At 47.5% G+C, this 22,003-nt stretch overlaps 1 protein-coding gene across 1 annotated transcript in view; it reads left to right on the plus strand.

Moving 5' to 3' along the window:
• Positions 1-22,003, plus strand: part of SRCAP (Snf2 related CREBBP activator protein) — a 1,720,489-nt gene that overhangs the window by 158,510 nt on the left and 1,539,976 nt on the right. Inside the window, exon 3 of the mRNA XM_086931673.1 lies at positions 6,183-6,404. Coding sequence (XP_086787799.1) covers positions 6,312-6,404 — 93 coding nt within the window. The 5' untranslated portion in view covers positions 6,183-6,311. The remainder of the gene's footprint in view (positions 1-6,182; positions 6,405-22,003) is intronic.

Here is a 22,003-nt window from a genome sequence, read left to right on the forward strand (position 1 = left end):
AGCTTACTTTTTTCACTTTTTATTTTTATTTTTACAACATTCCAATAAAGAGTCCCAGCCTCCTATTTTTTGTCTATAATCATTTTAATAACAGTCTTTCATATACAGGTTGCTTCGTTTAATAACGGAACATCCTCACGTTACATTTCATGAGACACTGCCCCTTTAAAATTGCCAGGCATTGTGGGATACTTCCTACGCGCCGACAGATCGGCTTTTCAACACTCTCGTGCGGACGGCTTTAGAAGAGCTCAGCTACTTTTTCTCTAACTGGGTATGTAAACAACATAGAATAGAGCACTCTTGAGGTGCTTTAACTCCATTTACAACCGCGAGCTTCGTACCTGACAATGCGCTTGTGTTTACAATCCTGCAGCGGTTAATCAACCTCACGTCCCGTGCAGCGTTCAATCTGGCTTACGTCCCGAGTATTGACGGACGCAAGAAACTTCGTGGTTGAGGTGAGAGCGGTCGATTTTGACGCTTCTCGTTTTCATTCATAATGTTACGGACTTCACCTAAACTGCTGCACTTTTATTACTTAGACCATTTGGTGCACAGTAGCGAGGCCACTCTGCATTTAAGATCCCACACTCGGCGTGAATCTTACAAGGCAAGCCAACCATACATTGTTTCTATTACATCCTAAGCTACTAGGGATGATGGGATACACACTATGCATTATCTCAACAACTTTACACACTGGGGTGACTTTAAATAGTCTTAATTACTCCCTTTTGTATAAATATATCACCACTTTTCCTTTCCTTAATGAGCACCCATTTTAGCTTTGAGTGCAAATCCTAAATTTTCAATGCAGTAGATTGACTGCGTTTTGTTGTGTCATAGATTACTGTGGATTTGTAACAAAATTGAGAAGATACCTCAATTGACAGTCTAATTCCCCTGACGAAGGGTTCAGTACCACGAACCCGAAATGCATTGGGACTTTGGAACTTTTTGAAGTCAAAGTTATCTTTCACATACACAAATGTATTATGTTATGTAACCGTTTGCAAAATTGAATATCTGTGGACAGGCACACATGTTTATTAGCATGCATACAATGTTTATAATCATGTATCTGTTTTTTGACAAGTGATGATTTGAAAATTGAAACGCGTATATAAAAAACCTTTGCCTTGAGCATTTTCGTCTAATTGTGTCTAAATTTTATCTAAAAATTTCGTAGACATTATTGTCCATTAGCTGTGCACTACCTTGACTGTGGGTCCCCCACAGTCCCATTTTGCAGTTTACATTTTATATTAACAGGACGGCACCCTTTCGCAGTTCAGATCAACTGTTCATTGTCTACGGACGCATGCGCAAAGGACGTCCGGTTACCAAGCTAACAATTGTACGTTGGATTTCTTTAGCAATTGCCTTCTGGCATCAGAAAGCCGGCAGACTTCTTAAGTCTACAGTGAGGGCTCATTCCACCAGAGTGATGTCATCCTCTACTGCCCTCCTTGCTGGTGTACCGCTCCATCAAATTTGCCGAGCAGCCACGTGGTCCAGCAGGTACACTTTCACGAAACACTACTGCCTGGAGGCCATCAACGAAGCTGATACGGCAGAGGGACAGGCAGTGCTCCGCAATCTTTTTAATTAAGGTGAGCCTCTGTCTTCCCTCCACCTTTATGGGTTTATATGGCTGTTGTGATTACTGACATAGATTTATTATGTCTCTTTGAGTATTATACATGCTTATGCATAGCTGGTTTGAGTATCACACCGGCTACTACTGCTCACTATTCCTTTCAAGCATGTGAATCTATGAAAGACACCCTAATACTGACAATTGTTACTTACCTGTAAACAGGTGGTTCTCCAGTATTGGTGTCTTTCATAGATTCACATGCTACCCACCCATCTCCCCTCCCACCTCCCCTCAGAGGCTCGCTTCTCCTCATAGACTCTTTGGTCACTCCTGTGGTACGAAAATCTGAGGGACTGAGCTCTGAGGCGAAGGTTCTGGAGGGGTGTTTGCGCCTGATTGGCTGTAGTTTGGACTAACATAATGACAAGGATATGTTGCAAGTGTTTTTCCTCTCTTGCCGTGCATTCCTATATAGGAAATATGACTTGGTATTTGCAACTATTTCTAGTGTTTATTTTGTTATGTTTTACAAACATATGTTGTTAGTATTTTATTTACCGTGGGACTCCCACTTCGACGGGGAATATTCAAGCATGTGAATCTATGAAAGACACCAATACTGGAGAACCACCTGTTGACAGGTAAGTAACAATTGTTCATTTTGATACCTGTTCATTCTAAAATAAAACAACTGTATCTTTTGATATAAAAACAATTGGCCTAGAGTTGAGTTAGAGTTCAGTTGCCTTACTTTGGTCCAGTATATACAGAGCCACTTTCTTGGGCCAAAAAATCATGGAACCCCACCCCTCCCCATCCCTCCCCTCCCCTGCAAAACCTGGTTGTTTTGTGATAGATAATTTTCATGTCTCAGCAATAGTTTTTGGGCCCTTGCCTGTCACGGGCACTAGGCCTACCCACACAAGTAGGGTACCATTCTTCTCGGAAGACTTTGGGGAACGTGGTGTGGGTGGAATTTTGTGGATCCACGCAGATTTCAGAACTTTCCACCACAGAAATTTGAGGAAAATGTGGTTTTGTTTTACAATCCTTATGGGAACAGTCCAGCCCAAACTACCAAGCCAGTCTTCCCTGGACTGGAATCACGCATCCTAGGACCGGTTTCTGGCTATCGGCGGTCTTCAGCCAGGATAGCTTGACTCCAGTGGCGTAGTGAGCACGGGACCCATGTCTGAGCATACCCTTCCCACATACGGTGAACAGCAAAACACACAAGATGATTCCTGTTCCAGTGAAGATATGGCTTGGCAGTTCGGGCTGGACTGTTCCCATGAGGCACAGGGTCAAGACTGATTTGCCTATGGCCATATCTGAACTGGGTTGGCTTGGTGAGCAAAATAACGATGGATTAAACCCAGATCTGTGACTGGGGGTGAATGTTTTGCCATTGTGCAACATTCCGTCCATCTTCTTGTGTGTTTTGCTGTTCACCCTATGTGGGAAAGGTATGCCCAGATGTGGGTCCATTTCTCACTACGCCACTGGAGTCAAGCTATCCTGGCTGAAGACGGCTGATAGCCAGAAACCAGTCCTAGGATGCGTGATTACGGTCCAGGGAAGACATGGCTTGGCAGTTCGATCTGGACTGATTCCATCAGGCACAGGGTCAAGACTGATTTGCATATTGCCATGTCTGAACTGGGGTGGCATGGTGAGCAAAATAACGATGGATTAAACCCATATCTGTGACTGGGGGTGAATGTTTTGCCATTGTGCAACATTCTGTCCCTCCTCTTGTGTGTTTTGCATCTTTTAGCCCAGCACCGACCCTGAAAAGTAATTTTAACCATACTTGCCAGTAACTTTAATTTCCGCCCACTGGAAAAGTTTCTAAGTGTCGATTTTCAAAAACTAGAAATATTCCTTAATCGCCTTTATGACTTAAACGCATTCTTTTGATTGTTTACAGGAGATACACCAGTGCTGGATCCAGGATCCAACATGGAGTAAGAAAAAGTAACGAGAAAATTACTTATCTGCTAAGTAAATTTCTCCCTAAAGGAGGATAACATTGGTGATTCTATATGAAAAAGTTTCCAAGTGTCAACTTTTAAAGTAGAATAATATTTCTAAAAAATCACTACTGTAACCAAAACACTTTTACTTAACGGTTTACAGGAAATGTCCCAGGACTGAATCTAGGATCCGTTCTTGTGGTTAGAAAAGTAATCTACAAAGTAACTAATTGCACTTGACAAGAATTTCCCACTGAGCTCAATGTTGCATTGTGTTTGAAATTGTTGCCTATTGCAACAACTGTATCTATTGTAATGAGTCTATTGGCTATTTGAAAAGTATTTAACTAAAGTAACTCATCCTGAAAAAGTCTATTTTGATACCTGGTTGGTTCTAAAAATAAAACAACTATATATTTTGATACTAAACAATTGGCCTAGAGTTCAGTTCTTGAGTGTGTGAGACCATTTGCTGACTGAGTGTGTCCAACAAATGCTTTACATTGTCCTCTGATGCTGCCTTACTGCACGACCAAGCTACCACTTTAAAAGTAAGGTTATATCTAACTGTAGCCTCTGCCAAACCTCTGGGGACTGTGGACTCTGTGCACACTGTGCCTTACTTTGGTCCAGTATATACAGAGCCACTTTCTTGCATCTACTGTTTCTAAACTCAATATTTTGTTCCCATTTCAGAAATACATAGGTGTCTTTCATATTGATTTTTCCATGTGTACATTTTCCCAGAATAATTGCTATCTACCCGGTACATAATAAAAAACCATTGCAAGTCGCTGCTCAGTTATTGCCTCTGGGTTCTTCGGGTTCTTGGTGAACCTAAAAGTCCTATATACCCGCACAACCAGAAAGGTCTAGCAGATGTAACGGTATATTGCTTTCAAACAGCTGTCATTATTAGAAGAAGTTACAGGTGAAAACGTTGACACAAATGGCTTTGTTTTGCAACTAATTTTCATTTTTTTCCTATGTTTAATGGTTAGTTTCTATAAAGAAACCTTGAAAGATCTACACAAATGACCCCTTGCTAAATTCAGAATTTTGTTTACTTTTCTAAAATTTCTATCTTTCCAGGATCCATTATTGCTTTCATACCCATTTCTACCATTAACTGGAAAGAGGTTGAAAGCACAACAATATCAGAGATAGGCTATGTCCCAGGAAAATGCCAAAACTGTGTAAAATATTTTGGTTTTCTGACAAAAGTCTGCTTGTCCCTGAAAGCTGGGAAGATGGTGATTTCAGCACCACAACCCCTTTTTTGATACCATTTGCAGGGAAAAACCAGACTCTTTCATCTGTAGCCCTTTTTTCCCACTTCCCCCCCAAAAACGACCTTTAGCTATTTTTTGGCAAATTTCTGGGTCCCCTCCAGGGGAATCCATAAACCATGGGTACCTTTGGAATCCCCATGATGTTGGAAAAAAGGACGCAAATTTTGTGTGGATCCCTTGTGGTCAAAAAGTTACAGGGTCCTAAGCGCCAATTACCCCAAATAGCCAAAAAAAGGCTTAGCACAGGGGGGCAGGGGAAAGGCCTAGCAGCGAAGGGGTTAAGATACCCCAATACTGGATAACAAAATAAGTTACTTGTAACTATGGTTATCCAGTATTGGTATCTTTCATAGATTCACATGCAACCAACCCTCCTCTTTGTAGAGGTTTCTCTTTTGTTTATCGAATACTTACTTCCCACTTGTGCTTGGAAAATCTGAGGGAAACTGCCAGTAATGGTTGTAGTCTGCATTTGGTCCTTGTTCTATGGTATTTGTTAACTACTGCTTGATTATATTACTGTGGGACTCCCATCTCGACGACCGGGAATGATTCAAGTATGTGAATCTATGAAAGATAACAATAATGGATAACTGTAGTTACAGGTAAGTGTATTATTTTCTTTTCCCTTATCTCGATACCTGGTGGCTGAAGGTGGGCTTGCCAGAGTTGTTACTTACAGATGTCTTGTCGAGGTGTATGTACATCAATCGGTCCATCCTGCTATTAAAATGGGCAGTCATGCTGCCCGTCAAGGGATAATTCGCCTTCTTGTAGCAGAACATTACTCAAACCCTTTTGAGCCCTTTTTTTAAATTGAAAAAGGTGTTGCACACATTTACTATTTTTGCATCCAAGGTGTAAAGAGCAGCTTTTGTATGAGCAGAGGCATCAGGATGAATGCCAACACTTAATTGGACTGATAGATTACAGACTCCACTTAATTGGAACTCTTTGGGTACTTTTTACCTATAGTCTCCTCCGGAAGTAAGAGTGGAGCAGCATATAAATGCCACCTCCTGCACTTTGACGTCAGTTTCTTGGTTGACTCTTGATGCACCCTCAGACACAGAGTACAAATCAGTTGTTTGTACCAGTGTGCATGTTCCTAATTTGGGACCGATCAAGAAGTAGAAAATGAATTAATCTTAGAAAGGTAAAATCACTGGAGAACCACTGCTAAAGGTAAGTAAAGCATTCTTATACTGGGGCCTGTATTCTCTTTTGCTCAGTAATTTGATTTTGTACTCAGATGGCTTGTTACGTATTGCTGCTACTCTTAACATTTGTCTCAATGTCCTGTGTTTTCAGGCTCTTCAAAGGCAGGCCCGGCCGTGGCTGTGTTGTCGAGTGACTTAGGAACTGGACATATTTTTGCTGTGGCCGGCTAACCATAATGAGGCCGGTTCCCAGCATGCCCTGGAGCAGGAAAGCAGCCCTATGTCCACACCTGCAGGTTTCAGGCAGAGACACAGGCGCACTCTTGAAATGCAGACCAGCCCTTCACGACAGCATCACTCTCTGTCAGCACAGGTACATCACTTTGATCACGCGCCAGCAAAAATCCCTTACTTTTTGGAAGTTTGTTGAAGAAAGTGCTGCCAGGGGCTAAAAGGAGCCTATACTAATTAGTCATCCTGCCTCTTCATTTGAACTTATGCGATGTTCATTAGGACAGTAAGCAGAATGTGTCTAGCTCGTTTTAGATGTCGAAGGGTAACTGATTCCACCATTTCCACTTAACATGTCTCCTTAGATGGTCTTCTTGCCTACAAATGGTGTGAGTGTTGCAGTACGGTGTTTGATCACCAGGACTCAAGGAAACGGAATAAGAACTTACACTGCTCACTTTGGTATATAGCGATTTCTTCCTTATGACAAGGGCCTGGAAGCTTTAGGGTATGATATGTAGTTGTAGCTGTGAATGCTTAGCAAGGGCTCTCATATATTATAAGCAAACATAAAGGTGTGGTGTGTTCCTTTTAGTATCTCAATTGTGTCTTTGATGTTATAGGATTAGAAAAATTGTGGGGAAATGTTAAATAGGGTACTGAAACAACCATGAGCAACTTCAGCTATGTAAGTGTGAGTTTTTGATATTCATGGTGCTAAAACAGGATCATCTTCACGGTTCAATTATAGTTTTCTTTTTCGTCCCCAAAAACTGCAGTGGCCACGAAGTGCAGAGTACTCTTTCACTCCACTTTTATTACTGTGTAAATAGCAGGAAATGCAGCAAATAAACTGGGTGATTAGGAGAAAGTAAAAGAAATGGGATTAAATTGTATTGCTGTTCAAGTTTCTGGAGCATAGGTTTAGCTGTCTGCATCTTTTGCTGGCTCCTTGGTAGTCGGTGGTTACTGGGCAGTGATATTGTTTTCCACTCATCCCAGGGCCACTAATGCTTGGGAATATCACTTTGGTAACAGTTAATCCTTTTGGGAACTTAACTATCTGGGGAGTATTCTAGTAAGTGATATGGGGTTAGCCACTCCAGTACAATAGGACATAGTGAATGTTGTTCATCAACATCAGCAGACTGACTGTTTCTTTTCCTGCAGAGAGCGAGCAGGCAGTCTTGTAGTTCGTTTGGGTGTAAGGTAAAAATTCCTGAACCACTGGGTTTTGGAATTGCTGCCACTATCACTGCAAACCACAGGATGAAGGGACAATCGTCAGCCTTGCTGCAAAAGGTAGAACAAGGGCGTGTGAGAAGTTGGCCTGATATATGATGCTCACTAGTTCTAGTGATCACCTTGTATCAGTCCAAACAACCCTTATGGTGATTGGTTGTAAGTCAACCTTATACACCAGCTATCCTAATGGTAGCATGGACAATGCAGTCTTAGGCTAAACTCTTTTGGCATGTGAAGCCAGCTGTTTTACCACATATAACCCCTTGAATACCAGATGAAAGGACACCACACAGGTTATGAAAATAAACAATATATTTATTACTAACAAACACCTCTGAACTCTTTATGAGATCAGAGGGCTAAGCACATAACTATACTCTTCAGAAAAATACAGTAAGTCGCACAAATTACAAAGGTGCCCTAGGGGCACGGCAAACCATATACTAAGTACATGGGATAAGTAGAACAATAGAAAAAATGAGGATGCCCAGAGGCTGTAGAATCGCTGGGGCTACACTACCCTAACCTTGGGTAATGAGCAGGAGGCCCACGGGACGCGTGTGCAGGGTTAGAATACACACGCGGGTTCTAATGCAAAGTCAATGGACATGAACAAATTACGAAATAGGTAAGTAAAGACAGTTCCGACTGGTTGAGACAAAGTACAGGATACCTGGACACTGGGAGAGTCAATCTACCTATGAGCATCAAAATGCTCTCGTTACCTCACCCACGGGCTGCGGGTGCATAGGTGTGAAAGTGTCGGGGTTCCGCGTTGAAGTCAATGGAGCCTTGGAGAAAGATGCTGCAGGCCACCAGGAGGAAGATGTCCGGAGTGATCCAAGGGTGGATCAAGGAAGATGGAGACCTGAAAGCAGAGGGGACAATGTTCAGTCACTAGCCAGTGACCGGCGTGGAACCAGGAAGGAACCAGATGCTGTCGTCGCAATCAGGTGAAGAGTGGACGCTTGACTCTGCAGCCACGTGAACCAGGAGGTGTCTTCGACGACCAGGATGGAGGCACTCTGTCGGCGGTGTCTGTTCCGGAATCAGAGTCAACAGGCCTTGGCAAAGGCAACCCACGCGTTGAGTGCAGATGGCGTCTGGTGTGGACCAGGAGGGTCCGGGGTGCTTTTCTTTTGGAAGGAAGCAAGGGCCAGTCTGGAGCAACCAGACCAGCGGTGTAGATTTCAAGGTTTGTCGTCTAGGAGGCCACTAGCCAGCCGGCAAGTGACCAGAGAACGTGTTGAGCAGCAATCAAGCAAAAGGGCCCCACGCAGATCTTGTGGATGCTGGAGGGCTGGTCTTTGGTGCAGGAGCTGCTCGGGCTGGGGCTTCTCTATCCCCAAAGCACTTTCTCGAGGGTGCCTCAGAGGTCGTGCTGTAAGTGAAGTGCAGTTCTTCAAAGTTGGCCGGTCCCACGTGTCTTGTCGCACCCACGGGTCTCAGCTGTGCTGCAGATGTGGGTAGAGGTCGGAGAGGTCTGGGAGTACGGGCCTCGTCGAGCTCTGAGGTCTGGTTCCGGCAGGAAGGACGACCATGGTAATCGCTAGGACACTTGATGGTGCCTGCTTGTGCAGGGTTGTCACTCCTTGGCCACAAGGGAGATTTCTCCAGTCTTCTGTGGTGCAGAACGTTGAAGTCCAGAGTTTTCTTCTTGTAAAGTTTAAATTCAGGATAATCTAATTTGGAATGGGACCAGCTCCTACCTTTATTCTGCTAAAGGGGGCTGTACTGTGACTAGGTCCCTCCCATGGGTGGGACCAGGAAGGAGGGTGGTTACACCCCCTATCCTTGGTCCGGTTTCGCGCCAGAGCTGGGGCTGGAGTGCCCCAGCAACTGGTTTGAACCGGGGTATGCACAGGGACACCTTGTGTGCCCCAGGCATGTCTCATTCCTTTCAGCCCTGCCTATCTGGATACACAAAGTCCTGTCTGGGGTGGTGCTAGCACCTTCCCAGGCAGCAAATCCTTTGTCCAGGCCTCCGTTGCTGGAAGGACTCCCAGCAGCAAGAGGTCAGACTTGTGTCTGTGGCAGCAGCATCCATTTTGTGATGCGGAGGGTCGGGTTAACTTTAACCAGGGTTCTAGTTAAATACATGTCTTTTCCCTCTAGAAGGGTGGAATGCTACCTCCGTCGCCAAAACTGGCGAGGGGGTAGTATTCCAAAGCGTATGACACCTTACACGACATGTTTTAATAATGCTATGCCAAAGTTAGCAATAACCGCAAAGATTATAATGCACTTGAAAGTATATGGTATAGCGTTATCATGGAACTGCTATAAGGACATGGTTCCGAAAGCTGCAGACAGGCTCAGCTCATGCTAGAGCACCATCTCACATAATTCAAAGCACTCTGCCTTCAAGATTGATAAGGCCTGCCATAGGAGTGACTTATAGGAGTATATGGGTCCATTTGGGGTTAGATATAGGTATACTATATCTAAAGCAAAGGGTGATTACACCACCTTGCCCCAGCTGATTGATCAGCCAGTTGTGTCAAATAGTAAGCCCAGGCCAGGGGTGGCACAATATGTGCTGCAGCCCCTGGTAGGCCTTGGATGCACCTATGCCCTGGGTACCTAGGGTACACTGTACAGGGGCTCACAGGGTGATCCATATTCCAATTGGTATGTACCTAGAGTACATGGAGTCCATTTTAACCGCAAGAGCAGAGGGCCTGGGGTCCTGAATAGCAGGGCCCCAGGTCAACTAAGTCGAAAACCTGCTAACCACTAGGCAAAAAGTTGGGGGTAACCATAGTCAGATATCCACCTTCCTACAGGGCGTTCCTCCAGCTCTGAACAGAAAAGCTTAAAAAAAATAACTAAACAAAACTACAGTTGCATTACGTATTTCTCACTTTTAACTGGAGGAGAACACGCAGTTCATTAACACACAGGACAGAACTGCAGTCCCCCCAAGTTTTTATCCCACTATTATTCATTTTCTGATTAATTTTTTTGTTTTCTTTTTAAAAAAAATAAGGGAGATTTCAACCGCAGAGTTGTGATTTGTTGTTCAAAATGATTATAATAAACTAATCCCACTCTTGTGCATCCATTAAGCAAACAAATGTAGATGAAAGTGTTGCAAGGTGTATTGCTAATTCTCACCACCCTCTGCCTGATAAAAATGGTTCTTTTAAACAAGCTGACGTAAAGCACATTGAAAGACTCTATTGATATCCCAACTTAAATCTTGAAAACAGACTTTCATGCTTAAGTTTGGCACTGTAATGTTTAGAAACACTTTGTAGGAATTCAGTTTTTTGGACTTCTGTCTGTGGAGCAGATGGAAAAGTAAGTTGCAGGTTACCAACTTTTTATGTCTCGCCTTCTGAGTCAATTGCACTGATTAAGGTGAAATACTGTATCTTGAAAAAAGTAAAAATACGAGTGCTCCACTGACAAAGCATACCAGTATTCTTTTCCTTTGGAAAAAAGTCTCTTGCTGTTCCTATGAATCCCAAAAGGGGTAACCTGGTATCATTGGGACCACTTACAGGGTCAACTGTTCTCTTTAGCTAGTATTGGGGAGAATTTGGCATTGGTTAAGTTCTCTCTGCATCCGAAGAATGCCTTTGGTGTAGTCACCTGTATCTCTAAATCCATTGGTCCTGATCAGTGGTTTACTGGTGACAAAGCTTCTCTTCCAGCAGTGACTCATGCTCCACCACGTGTTCCCCAACAACTCCTGTCAATACTTAACCTCCAGCCGGAGGTGAAATGTCACTGGTGCATATTGGGTATCTTATTTCTGATAGATACATCTGCCGTGTGGATTCCTCACCTTGTGAATATCCCCCTTGCGCCAGCAACGTTCGGAAAATTCTTCGTAGCACGCCGGCGTGGCCGACGTCATAGGAGCACGGCATTGCGCGCGACTCCGTCTGACGTCACCGACTCCACATAAGACCCACGTTGGCGTGATGACGTCAGTTCCCTTTTTTCCGCGTCGTCGACGCTAACTGTTTCTGGAATCTTCTGCAATACTTTTTGTATCTTGTTGCTTTTTGGAGTTACAGTTTCTCTTTCGAGATTTTCTTCTTCGTCGAGGATGTCGTCGAGGAAGACAGGTTTCAAGCAATGTGGTTCCTGTGCTCGAATGATGTCGATCACTAATCCGCATTCCGACTGTCTGTGGTGTCTTGGGTCGGATCTCGATGTTGAGAACTGTCGTTCCTGCTTCAAGATGAACCCCAAGGCCTTGCGGGAGCGGGAGGCGAAGCTTCTTCTTGCGAAGGTGAAGGAAAGGGAAGCTGGAAGGTCTTCGAGGTCGGTTTCCAGGCGCTCTAAGTCGAGGCAGTTGTTGCGGTCTAGGTCGAGGTCGGCTTCGAGGGCGAGATCGAGGTCCAGAGCGAGGTCGAGGTCCAGAGAGAGGTCAAGGTCTGGATCCAAGTCTGCTTCGGGCCATGCTTCGAGCTCCTCGAGGAAGAAGCATAAGAGGAGTAAGCATCACTCCAAACATCACTCTGGCAAGGAGTCTTCTGATTCGAAAAAGAAGTCTCGTAAGCATCATAAGGACTTTGTGTCTCCTTCACCGGCACTTTCTCATGTGGGTTCTCCGGTTCAGGAGCAGGAACCGGATCTGGAGTCGCACCATTCTTCGGTGCATGAAAAAGAGGTTCCTCGAGCACCAACTCCGGTTGTGGAGCCTGAAAATCAAGAGGGCCAGGGTGCACCTTTGCCGGATCAGCCTCCTTCGGAGCGGCCGTTGGGTTCGTACCCTCCCTTTCCAGGTCCAGGTCAGGATCCCTTGCTGTTTTTAAATGCCATGTTTGGTGTTTATTATAGGGCTATGTACCCCACTGGCGCACCAGTTTGTCCCATGGGTCCATTGTCTTTTAATTTAGGTGTGCCTCAGGCTTATGCCCCGGCCCCCTTTATGCCGTTTATGCCGACGCCTTGTGCTCCTTGGCTCGGTGCGGCGCTGCCGAGGTCGTCGACTTCGCTTGCGGCTTCGCCGGCTCCGGATCGGCCTCATGGTGATTCGGATCATGGTGCTTCCTGTCCTCAAGCTCCTCGCTCGACGTCGGCTCCGGCGCCGTCGGAGTCTTTGCCGGATCCGTTGACTTCGGTCCGCATGGAATGGTCGAGGCGCAGAGCTCAACGCCTCTTGGAGGAGAAGGAGTATATGGACTCCGAGGTTGAGGAAGGAGAGCTACAGGATCAGGGTGATTGTTTTGAGGACCTCCAAAGTGCGAGTGTCCTGGAACTTTCTCCTGAGTGGGGTTTGCCATCCGTTTCGGATACCCCATCCAAGGACGTAGCACCCTATCACGTCGTAATTAGGAAGGCTGCGGATTTGCTAGTCTTGACTTTGCCCACTGTTGAGTACAAGCCCAACATCCTCTCGGAGGTTTTGCATTCGCCTTCTTCAATAATAGAGCCTACACTTCCTTTCACTGATGCATTGACTGAGCCAATAAAGGAGGTTTGGAAGAGGCCTTTGACTGCTCCTGCGGTTTCCAGGTCGGTGGCAAGGCGTTACAGGGTGGCTCCTGATGACCTTGAATTTCTTTCCTCGCATCCTGCTCCGGAGAGTCTGGTGGTGCAGGTCGCTTGTTCCAGCAGAGCTGCAGGTTCTTTCCCTCAGGTGCCGGCAGACAAGGACTCTAAAAAATTGGACCAGTCTGCTAAAAAGATTTTCTCCTCGGGTAGCATGGCTTTAAAATCCACTAATGCTACTTGCCTGTTGGGGAGATATGTTCATGCGTTGATGGACTCTGTGAAACAACTTTCATCTAAGCTTCCAGAGGATGATAGGAAGAACTTTAACGAAGTGGTCTCCGATACTCAGGCTGCAGCCCGTATGGTAATACAGAGTGGTATGGACACGGTGGACTCTGTTGCCAGGATTATGGGCTCTACTGTTGCAACCAGAAGGGCCGCATGGCTTAAGTCTTCTGATTTTTCTACTGATGTTCAGTCTACCTTGTTGGACTTGCCATTTGATGGGACAGGCCTCTTTGGTAAGAAAGCTGACGTAGCCCTGGAGAGATTCAAGGACAGCCGTGCTACGGTGAGGTCTTTGGGCCTTCAGACAAGGGGTTCTGCAGCTAGGAAGTTTAGGGGATTTGGCAGATCCACTTTTCGTTCCTACAACCAAGGTCAGCAGCAGCAGCAGCAGCAGCAGCGACAGAATCCTCTGTATAAGACCTACAGAGGAAAACAAAAGGGCCGAGGTCGTGGACGCCAGGCCTCCTCCTCCTCTTCCTCTAATAATCAACCCCCTCCCTCTGCAGCAAAGCAGCCCTAGATCCGCCATTCTGGATCATGTGGCTCCGGTGGGGGGCCGGCTTATTCATTTTCTACGGGATTGGGAATCGGTTATATCAGATCTTTGGGTTCTCAATCTCGTAGAAAATGGGTATGCACTTCCTTTCCAGGAGTTCCCTCCCAATTACCCTCCTTGCCAGGGTTATTGTTCGGAGGACCACCTGCTTCGCCTGCAGGAAGAAGTCTTGGCTCTGTTCAGAAAAGGTGCGATAGAGGTGGTCCCGGAGCACGAGAGGGGTCAGGGGTGCTACTCCCGGTATTTCCTGATCCCCAAGAAGGATGGCAGGTTGCGTCCAATCCTGGACAGTCAGGATTTTGAATCTCTATCTCAAGCAGGAGAAGTTCAAAATGCTCACACTTGCGCAGGTTCTTCAAGCGCTGTTGGAAGAAGACTGGATGGTGTCAATCGACTTGCAGGATGCGTATTTTCACATTCCGATCCTGAAGTCGCACAGGAAGTATCTCCGTTTTACGGTGGGATCGCAAGACTACCAGTTTGCGGTCCTTCCGTTTGGGCTTACTACTGCGCCTCGAGTTTTCAGCAAGGAGATGGCGGTGGTGGCAGCACATCTCAGGAGATCGGGGATTCCTGTGTTCCTCTATCTGGACGACTGGCTGATCACAGCAGAGTCGCCCGAGAAGGTGCTTCATCACCTGCAAGAAACATCGCAGCTGTTGTACAGGTTGGGTTTTTCGATAAACGTGCCCAAATCTCACCTTGTGCCCTCCCAGTGCAACCTATTCATAGGTGCGGTACTGGACACTACTGTATGTCGTGCATTCCCTCCTCCACAAAGGATTCGCGACATTCAGGAAATGATTCCTTTATTTTACAATGGAGCGGTCGTTCCAGTCCTGAAGGTCCTTCGCCTGCTCGGTCTGATGGCTTCTTGCATTCTGTTGGTCAACCATGCACGCTGGCACATGAGGGCACTCCAGTGGTGCCTCCGCAGGCAGTGGTATCAGCACAACGGAGATCTCGGGGAGTCAGTGAAGATCTCCATAGAAACTGCAGCGGATCTGTCTTGGTGGGGCGTGGAAGGCATTCTGTCACAAGGAAAGCCTTTTCAGCTTCCTCCATCGGTGGCCACGGTGATAACGGATGCATCCACTCTAGGGTGGGGTGCTCATCTGGGGGACCTGGAGGTCAAGGGTCTTTGGTCTCCAGAGGAAAGGTTGCTTCACATACACCTTCTAGAGTTGCGGGCCATACGTCTGGCGCTCAAGGCCTTCCTCCCTTCCCTTCGAGGTCAGTCGATCCAAGTCCTGACGGACAACACGACCGCGATGTGGTACATCAACAAGCAGGGAGGAGTAGGGTCGTGGTGTCTCTGCAAAGAGGCTCTGCGTCTCTGGTCCTGGGTTCAGGATCATCAGATTTGTCTGATGGCAAATCATCTGGCCGGAGTTCTGAACGTTCGTGCAGACGTTCTCATTCGGCAGTTCTCTGCCGACCACGAGTGGAGGCTTCACCCGGAGGTTGTTCACAGCATCTTTCAGATGTGGGGGATTCCTCGGGTGGATCTTTTTGCCACTTGCGAGAATGCTCACTGCCTGTCATTCTGCAGTCTCCAGTATCCGCTGCAAGGAGTGTTGGGGGATGCGTTTCAGTTGAGCTGGGGAGGTCAGCTCCTTTACGCGTTTCCTCCCATACCCTTGATTCCTCGGGTTCTGAGGAAGATTCGCCAAGACCGGGCCCAAGTCATATTGGTCGCCCCGGATTGGCCAAGAAGGGTGTGGTACTCAGACCTTCTCCACCTCTCCTCTCACCCACCGCTCCGTCTCCCTCTCAGGGCAGACCTCCTCTCTCAGATGGAGGGGCAGGTTCTACACCCCCACCTCCAGGCATTACACCTTCATGCCTGGAGATTGAACGGGGCAATCTGAATTCCTGCTCTCTCCCTCACGATGTGGTGGATGTCATTCTTTCTGCCAGGCGCGACTCCACTAAGTCCATCTATTCGTATAGGTGGTCTAAGTTTGTCTCTTGGTGTAGGGAGAGGGATGTTGACCCATTGAAGGCTCATTTGTCTGACATTTTGTTGTTTGCTCTTTCTCTAGCACGGCAAGGTTTTGCTGTCGCCACTGTCAAAGGATATCTTTCGGCCTTATCGGCTTTTCTCTGTTTGCCGGATCAGCCCTTTCTTTTTAAATCTCCTGTAGTATTAAGATTTTTGAAGGGACTCACTAATAAGTTCCCTCCTTCTCCCTTTTTTGTTCCTCATTGGGATTTGAATCTTGTGTTAACTTATCTAAGTGTCCCATGAGGCTTCTTTCTTTTAAAACGGTCTTCTTGGTTGCAATTACCTCGTCAAGGATGGTAAGTGAGCTTCAGGCTCTTAGTTCCAAGCCCCCGTTCTTGTCCTTTCATGCTGAAAGAATGGTTCTCAGGACCAGGGCTGCTTTTCTACCTAAGGTGGTGACTCCCTTCCACCTAGGACAATCCATTACCCTTCCTACCTTTTATCCTCCCCCACACCCTTCCAAGGAGGAGGAGAGGCTTCATCGCTTGGACCCAAAGAGAGCGGTTAGTTTCTATCTTGATAGGACTAAAGACTATCGTATTGACGATCAGCTCTTCGTGGGTTTTGCTGGCTGCAAGAAGGGCAGAGCGGTGCACAAGCGCACACTTTCCAGGTGGATTATCCTCTGCATCAAGATTTGCTACTCTCTGGCGGGTAAGGACCCTCCTGAGGGTATTAGAGCTCATTCAACTAGAGCGAAGTCTGCAACATCTGCTTTGTCTAGAGGTGTTCCTGTTGAGGACATTTGCAGGGCCGTGACATGGGCCTCCCTCCACACTTTTGCGAAGCACTACTGCTTGGATGCTGAGGTGAGGAGGGACGGCCACTTCACGCGCTCTGTTCTCCAAGATTTCCTGGTATAGCAGAGTGGTCACCCTCCTCCGGGAGTGGGGACTGCTGTGGGACTCTATTCACAAGGTGAGGAATCCACACGGCAGATGTATCTATCAGAAGAACAAGTTAGTTACCTTCGGTAACGCTTTTTCTGGTAGATACAGTATCTGCCTGTGGATTCCTCACTGACCCACCCGACTCCCCGTTGTCCACTCTGCTATACCTGGGTTTATGTGCAAATGTATTTATGAATTTGTATTTCTGATGTTTTATGCTTTTGCACTTTTAGTGTTTTTAGATTGCATGTACTGTGTACATTGTATATATGCATATATTTGTTGGTCTGTCCGGGTGCCTCGAAGGCCCGGAAAAAAGGGCGGAACTGACATCATCACGCCGACGTGGGCCTTATGTGTAGTCGGTGACGTCAGACGGAGTCGCGCGCAATGCTGTGCTCCATTGACGTCGGCCACGCCGGCGTGCTACGAAGAATTTTCCGAACGTTGCTGGCGCAAGGGGGATATTCACAAGGTGAGGAATCCACAGGCAGATACTGTATCTACCAGAAAAAGCGTTACCGAAGGTAAGTAACTTGTTCATCTCACTGTCGTACGTTTATTGTAGTTCCATGGCTCACTGACGTGGTCTTCCACTGGTGTCTTACTGACGAATTCCTCAGGCTTTCAACAGCTGCTAGGTCAAATATTTCCCAAAAGTACTCTGGCATTATGAAAGATGCAGCAAGTTGTCCTTTTTGAATCCTCACATCTTGATTCTCAACATACCTCAGCAGCCCATGACTCTTGTGCCACTATGACTCAAAGGCATTAGTGGCCAGTAAACCAAACTGCTTATGACAGGGAGGATCTAAAATCCTCGTCTCCTAAAGTCAAGTCTGAAGCACAAAAAGCGCCACAGAAATTATTCCTCGTCTTCCTTGTGAAAACTGTTCAACTTTCTGTACTACTAGTTTTGGTACTGTACTCCCATGTCACTCTTCCTCCTTGTTGGGCTAGGCTAAAGCACCTAAAAAAAAAAGACCATAGTTTCTGGGTTCATTAACAACCCTAAGCATGTTTAGGCTGTTGGTTTGCAAGATTTCTGTAAAATGAGTCTGCCAACCGCTGAGCCCACTCCTTAAGGGAGACCTTGTTCCTGTGGACTTTGTGGGTTACACTCATATGCCTTTTGATGGCACACCTCCCCAGTAACGAGCCTCGACCAAGCCACCATGTTCTAATTATTCATGTCCATATATGGTATATAAAATGCTCAATGACCAGCACCAAGAAGCTGCAGTCTAAGGAATTAAAAGCGTTCTCACTATCAGTGGATACATTATAGCCTGAACAGCTTTCTTATGCTCTTTTTCGACCAGATGTTGTCGTGTATTGAAACATCTCATTACACCACATCCGGCCAGAGCATGAAGATCCAGTGATTTTTCCCTACTTACATTTCCCAGAATAAAGAGAGCGAAGGGAGGAGGTCGATCATTTGCCTTCCTCACGGCCAAGTTGTGGAACTCTCTTTCCTTACAGATTAGTGTAGGAAGGTGGATACCTGACTATGGTTGCTCCCAACTTTTTGCCTGGTGTTTTGCTGGTTTACCGACTTAGTTGACCTGGGGCCCTGCCAATCAGGACCCCAGGCCTACTGCTCTCTCTAAAATGGATTCCATGTACCTTAGGTACATTTCCAATTGGTACTGGGCCACCTTATCAGACCCTGTAACTCACGGCATAGGTGTACCCAGGGCCTACCAGGGGCTGAAGCATGTATTATGCCACCCCTGGATGGCCATCTAAATCTGACACAACTGGCTGCACGACAGCTGGGGCAAGGTTGTGTAATCACCCTTTGCTTTAGATATAGTATACCTATATCTAACCCTAAAAATGGACACACAGATTCCTATCAGTCACTCCTATGGCAGGCCTTGACAATCCTGAAGGCAGAGTGCTTGGAATCGTGTGAGATGGTGCTCTGGCATGAGCGGAGTCCGTTTGCAGCTTGCGGAACCAAGTCCTAATAGCTGTTCCATGATAACGCATACCATATACTCTTAAGTGCATTATAATCCTCGCTGTTAAATGCTATCTTTGGTATCGCTTTATCAAAACATGTCGAGTAAGGTGTCACGAATTGGAATACTAACCCCTCGCCAATTCTGGCGACGGGGTTAGCATTCCATCCTTCTAGAGGGACACGACATGTATGTAACTGTGAACCCCGGTTAAAGTTAACTCGAGCCTCAGCATCACAAAATGGATGCTGCCACCACAGACACGAGTCTGAGCCCCTGCAGCTGGGAGTCCTTCCAGCGAGGGGAGCTTGGACAAAGGGTTTCCTGTCAGGGGCGGTACTAGCACCATCCCAGACAGGGTTTGTGTATCCTGGGTAGGCAGGGCTTTACAGGAAGGTGACGGCAGAGTAGCACCCCGGTGCTCACTACGCATCTGCCGGCTAGAACCAGTTCCAGGGGCACACCAGCCCCTGGCCTGGGGAAAGTCCGGCATGGGAGAGGGGTGTAACCACCCCCCTTCCTGGTCCCACCCCTAGGGCAGGACCTAGTCGCGTACCCACCCCTTTCTTTAGGATAAAGGCAGGAGCGGGGACCCTTCCAGATTAGATCATCTTTGAATCAAGAAACTACTTTCCACCAAAGGAACTCAAGACTTCTTCTCAAGATTTCTCCCTTGTGACTAAGGAGTAGTCACCCTGCATCCGCAGGCACCATCTAAGAACTCTGCGGTTTGCTGCACGTCCTTCCTCCGGAATCCGACTGACCAGCTCGACGAGACCCGGCTTCCCTGGCACCTCTGACCTCTACCTACCTCTATAGCTAAGCTGAGAACCGTAGGTGCGACGAGACCTCGAGGGACCGGCCATCATTCGAACTGCACGACTTCTATCCAGCACGACCGCCGAGGGATCCTCTGGTGAGTGCTTTGGGGTCCGAGAAGCCCCGACCCTGAGCAGCTCCAGCACCGAAGTCCAGCCTCCCAGCATCCACGAGATCTGCGTGGGGCCCTTCTGCTTTTTGCTGCTCAACGCGTTGTCTGGCTACTAGCCCGCTTGCTTGTGGCCTTACCGACGACGCCCGACGACATCACCACTGCTGGTCTGGTTGCTCCAGACTGGCCCTTGCTCCCTTCCAAAAGAGGAGCACCCCCGGACCCTCCTGGTCCACTCCAGATGCCATTTTGAGTCCACCGCATGGGCTTGAATTTGCCAAGACTTGTTGCCCCAATCCTGGGTCCAGCGACGTCGACAGCATCAACCATCGTGGGACAGCTCGCACCTCCATCCTGGTCGCCGACAACGCCTCCTGGTCCGTGAGACTGCAGAGCCCAGCGTCGCCCACTCACCTGGTCGAGGTGACTACCATCCGGTGCCCTCCTGGTGCCATCCGACTACTGGCTAGTGGTCACGAACTTGGTCCCCTCTGCTTTCAGGTGTCATCCATCTTCGATCCAGGCTTGGATCACTTCGAACAATCTTCACTGGTCGCCTGCCAGCAACTTCTTTCTTCAGGCTCCTGGTTCGTCAACGAGGATTCCCGACGTCTTTTCAGACCTATGCAGCTGCAGCCCCTGGGCTAGGTAACTTCGGCATTTCGGTGCCCCAGCATAGCCTCACTATCCAAGGGTCAGGATCCACTGTCGTTTTCAATCTACCTTATCGGGTTCGCCCGAGAACACTAACTTTGCTTTTACTAGCCTCCATAGACTTTGTCCCGCATCCCGCGGGAGAGTGCACACTCTGCACCCGAGTCCCCTAGGCCTCCTACTAGTAATCTGAAGGTTCAGTAACGTAGTCCTAGCGATTCCAAAGCCTATTAGTCCAGTACTTACCTGCTAGTAATTTCGCATTCCACTTCCATAGTATATGGTTTTCCGTGCCCCTCGGGCATTTGTGTAAATTGTGCAACTTAAAGTATTTTCGTAAGAGTTTTGTTGTGTGCTTAGTACCCTGTCCTCATAAAGAGTACAGGGCTGTTGTGATCTAAATAAATACACTGTTTATTTTCATAACACTTGTGTGGTGTCCTTTCACTTGGTGTTCAAGGGGTATATGTGATGGTATAACAGCTGGCTTAACACGCCCTCTAGAGTTTAGCCCGAAGACTGCTCGTATCCACGCTGCTAGGATAGCTGGTTTATAAGGTTGACTTACAACCAATCATCAATAAGGGTTGTTTGGACTGATACATAGTGATCACTAGAATAGTGAGCACTGCATATCAGGCCAACTTCTCTCAATTAGGACTAACAACAATTTAAGTTTTAGGAAACCACTAAAAACATACATTTATTTTTTTTTTAAACCATCAGGCCTTTTCTAAGACATTTTGTTAGCCCCGCTTCTGTTTGCGCCAGGAAGCCTGACTTGGGCAGCTGTTTTCGCTCTACAGAACTCATCAATAGAACTGATGGAGGTCGTTACTGATATTGTCATGACTCTCTAATGAAACAAGACTCGTCAGGAGGACTAGGCTCCTGGAGTAGTCGCTACAATGTTGTCTGCATGATTTTGCCATATCATTTTGTATCCAAGTCAAGTAGTGCAATGGGCTGGTATGAAGAGCAGTGACCTGCATCCTTCCCTTGTATAAACAGCTGAGAAATCGTGGACTCTAACCTTGTTGGGGTAGCCCTGCCATAATTTTTGATTGAATTGAAGAGTTAAATGGTGAGTCAATGTAATGGTGAATGCTTTATTAAAAAAAACGAGCATTGGGAAAGCCAATAAGACTCGCCTGTGCAAGAGCTAGTGGTTTCAGCAGCGTTTTAGCCATGTTGTAAACCAGTGTGGCTGCTGTTTAACATCGCTTGGATGGGGTAGGGTGGATTGGGGGAGGGGGGGGAGGGGGATGTGGGGTGGGGCGGAGTGGGGAAATGGAGTGAGTGGGGTGGAGTGGAGAAGGGTAGGGTGGGGTGGAGAAGACTAGGGTGGGGTGGAGAAGGGTAGGGTGGGGTGGAGAAGGGTGGGGGTGGGGTGGAGAAGGGTGGGGGTGGGGTGGAGAAGGGTGGGGGCGGTTGGGGTGGAGGCGGTTGGGGTGGAGAAGGGTGGGGGCGGTTGGGGTGGGGAAGGGTGGGGTGGGGGAAGGGTGGGGTGGGGGAAGGGTGGGGTGGGGGAAGGGTGGGGTGGGGGAAGGGTGGGGTGGGGAAGGGTGAGGTGGGGAAGGGTGAGGTGGGGAAGGGTGAGGTGGGGAAGGGTGAGGTGGGGAAGGGTGAGGTGGGGGCGGGTGGGGTGGGGGCGGGTGGGGTGGGGAAGGGTGAGGTGGGGAAGGGTGGGGTGGGGTGTTGAGGGGTGGGGTGGGTAAGGGGGGGGTTCGAGAAGGGTGGGGGCG

The sequence above is a fragment of the Lissotriton vulgaris genome, chromosome 7 (assembly GCF_964263255.1).
Source record: "Lissotriton vulgaris chromosome 7, aLisVul1.2, whole genome shotgun sequence".
Classification (NCBI taxonomy): Eukaryota; Metazoa; Chordata; class Amphibia; order Caudata; family Salamandridae; genus Lissotriton; species Lissotriton vulgaris.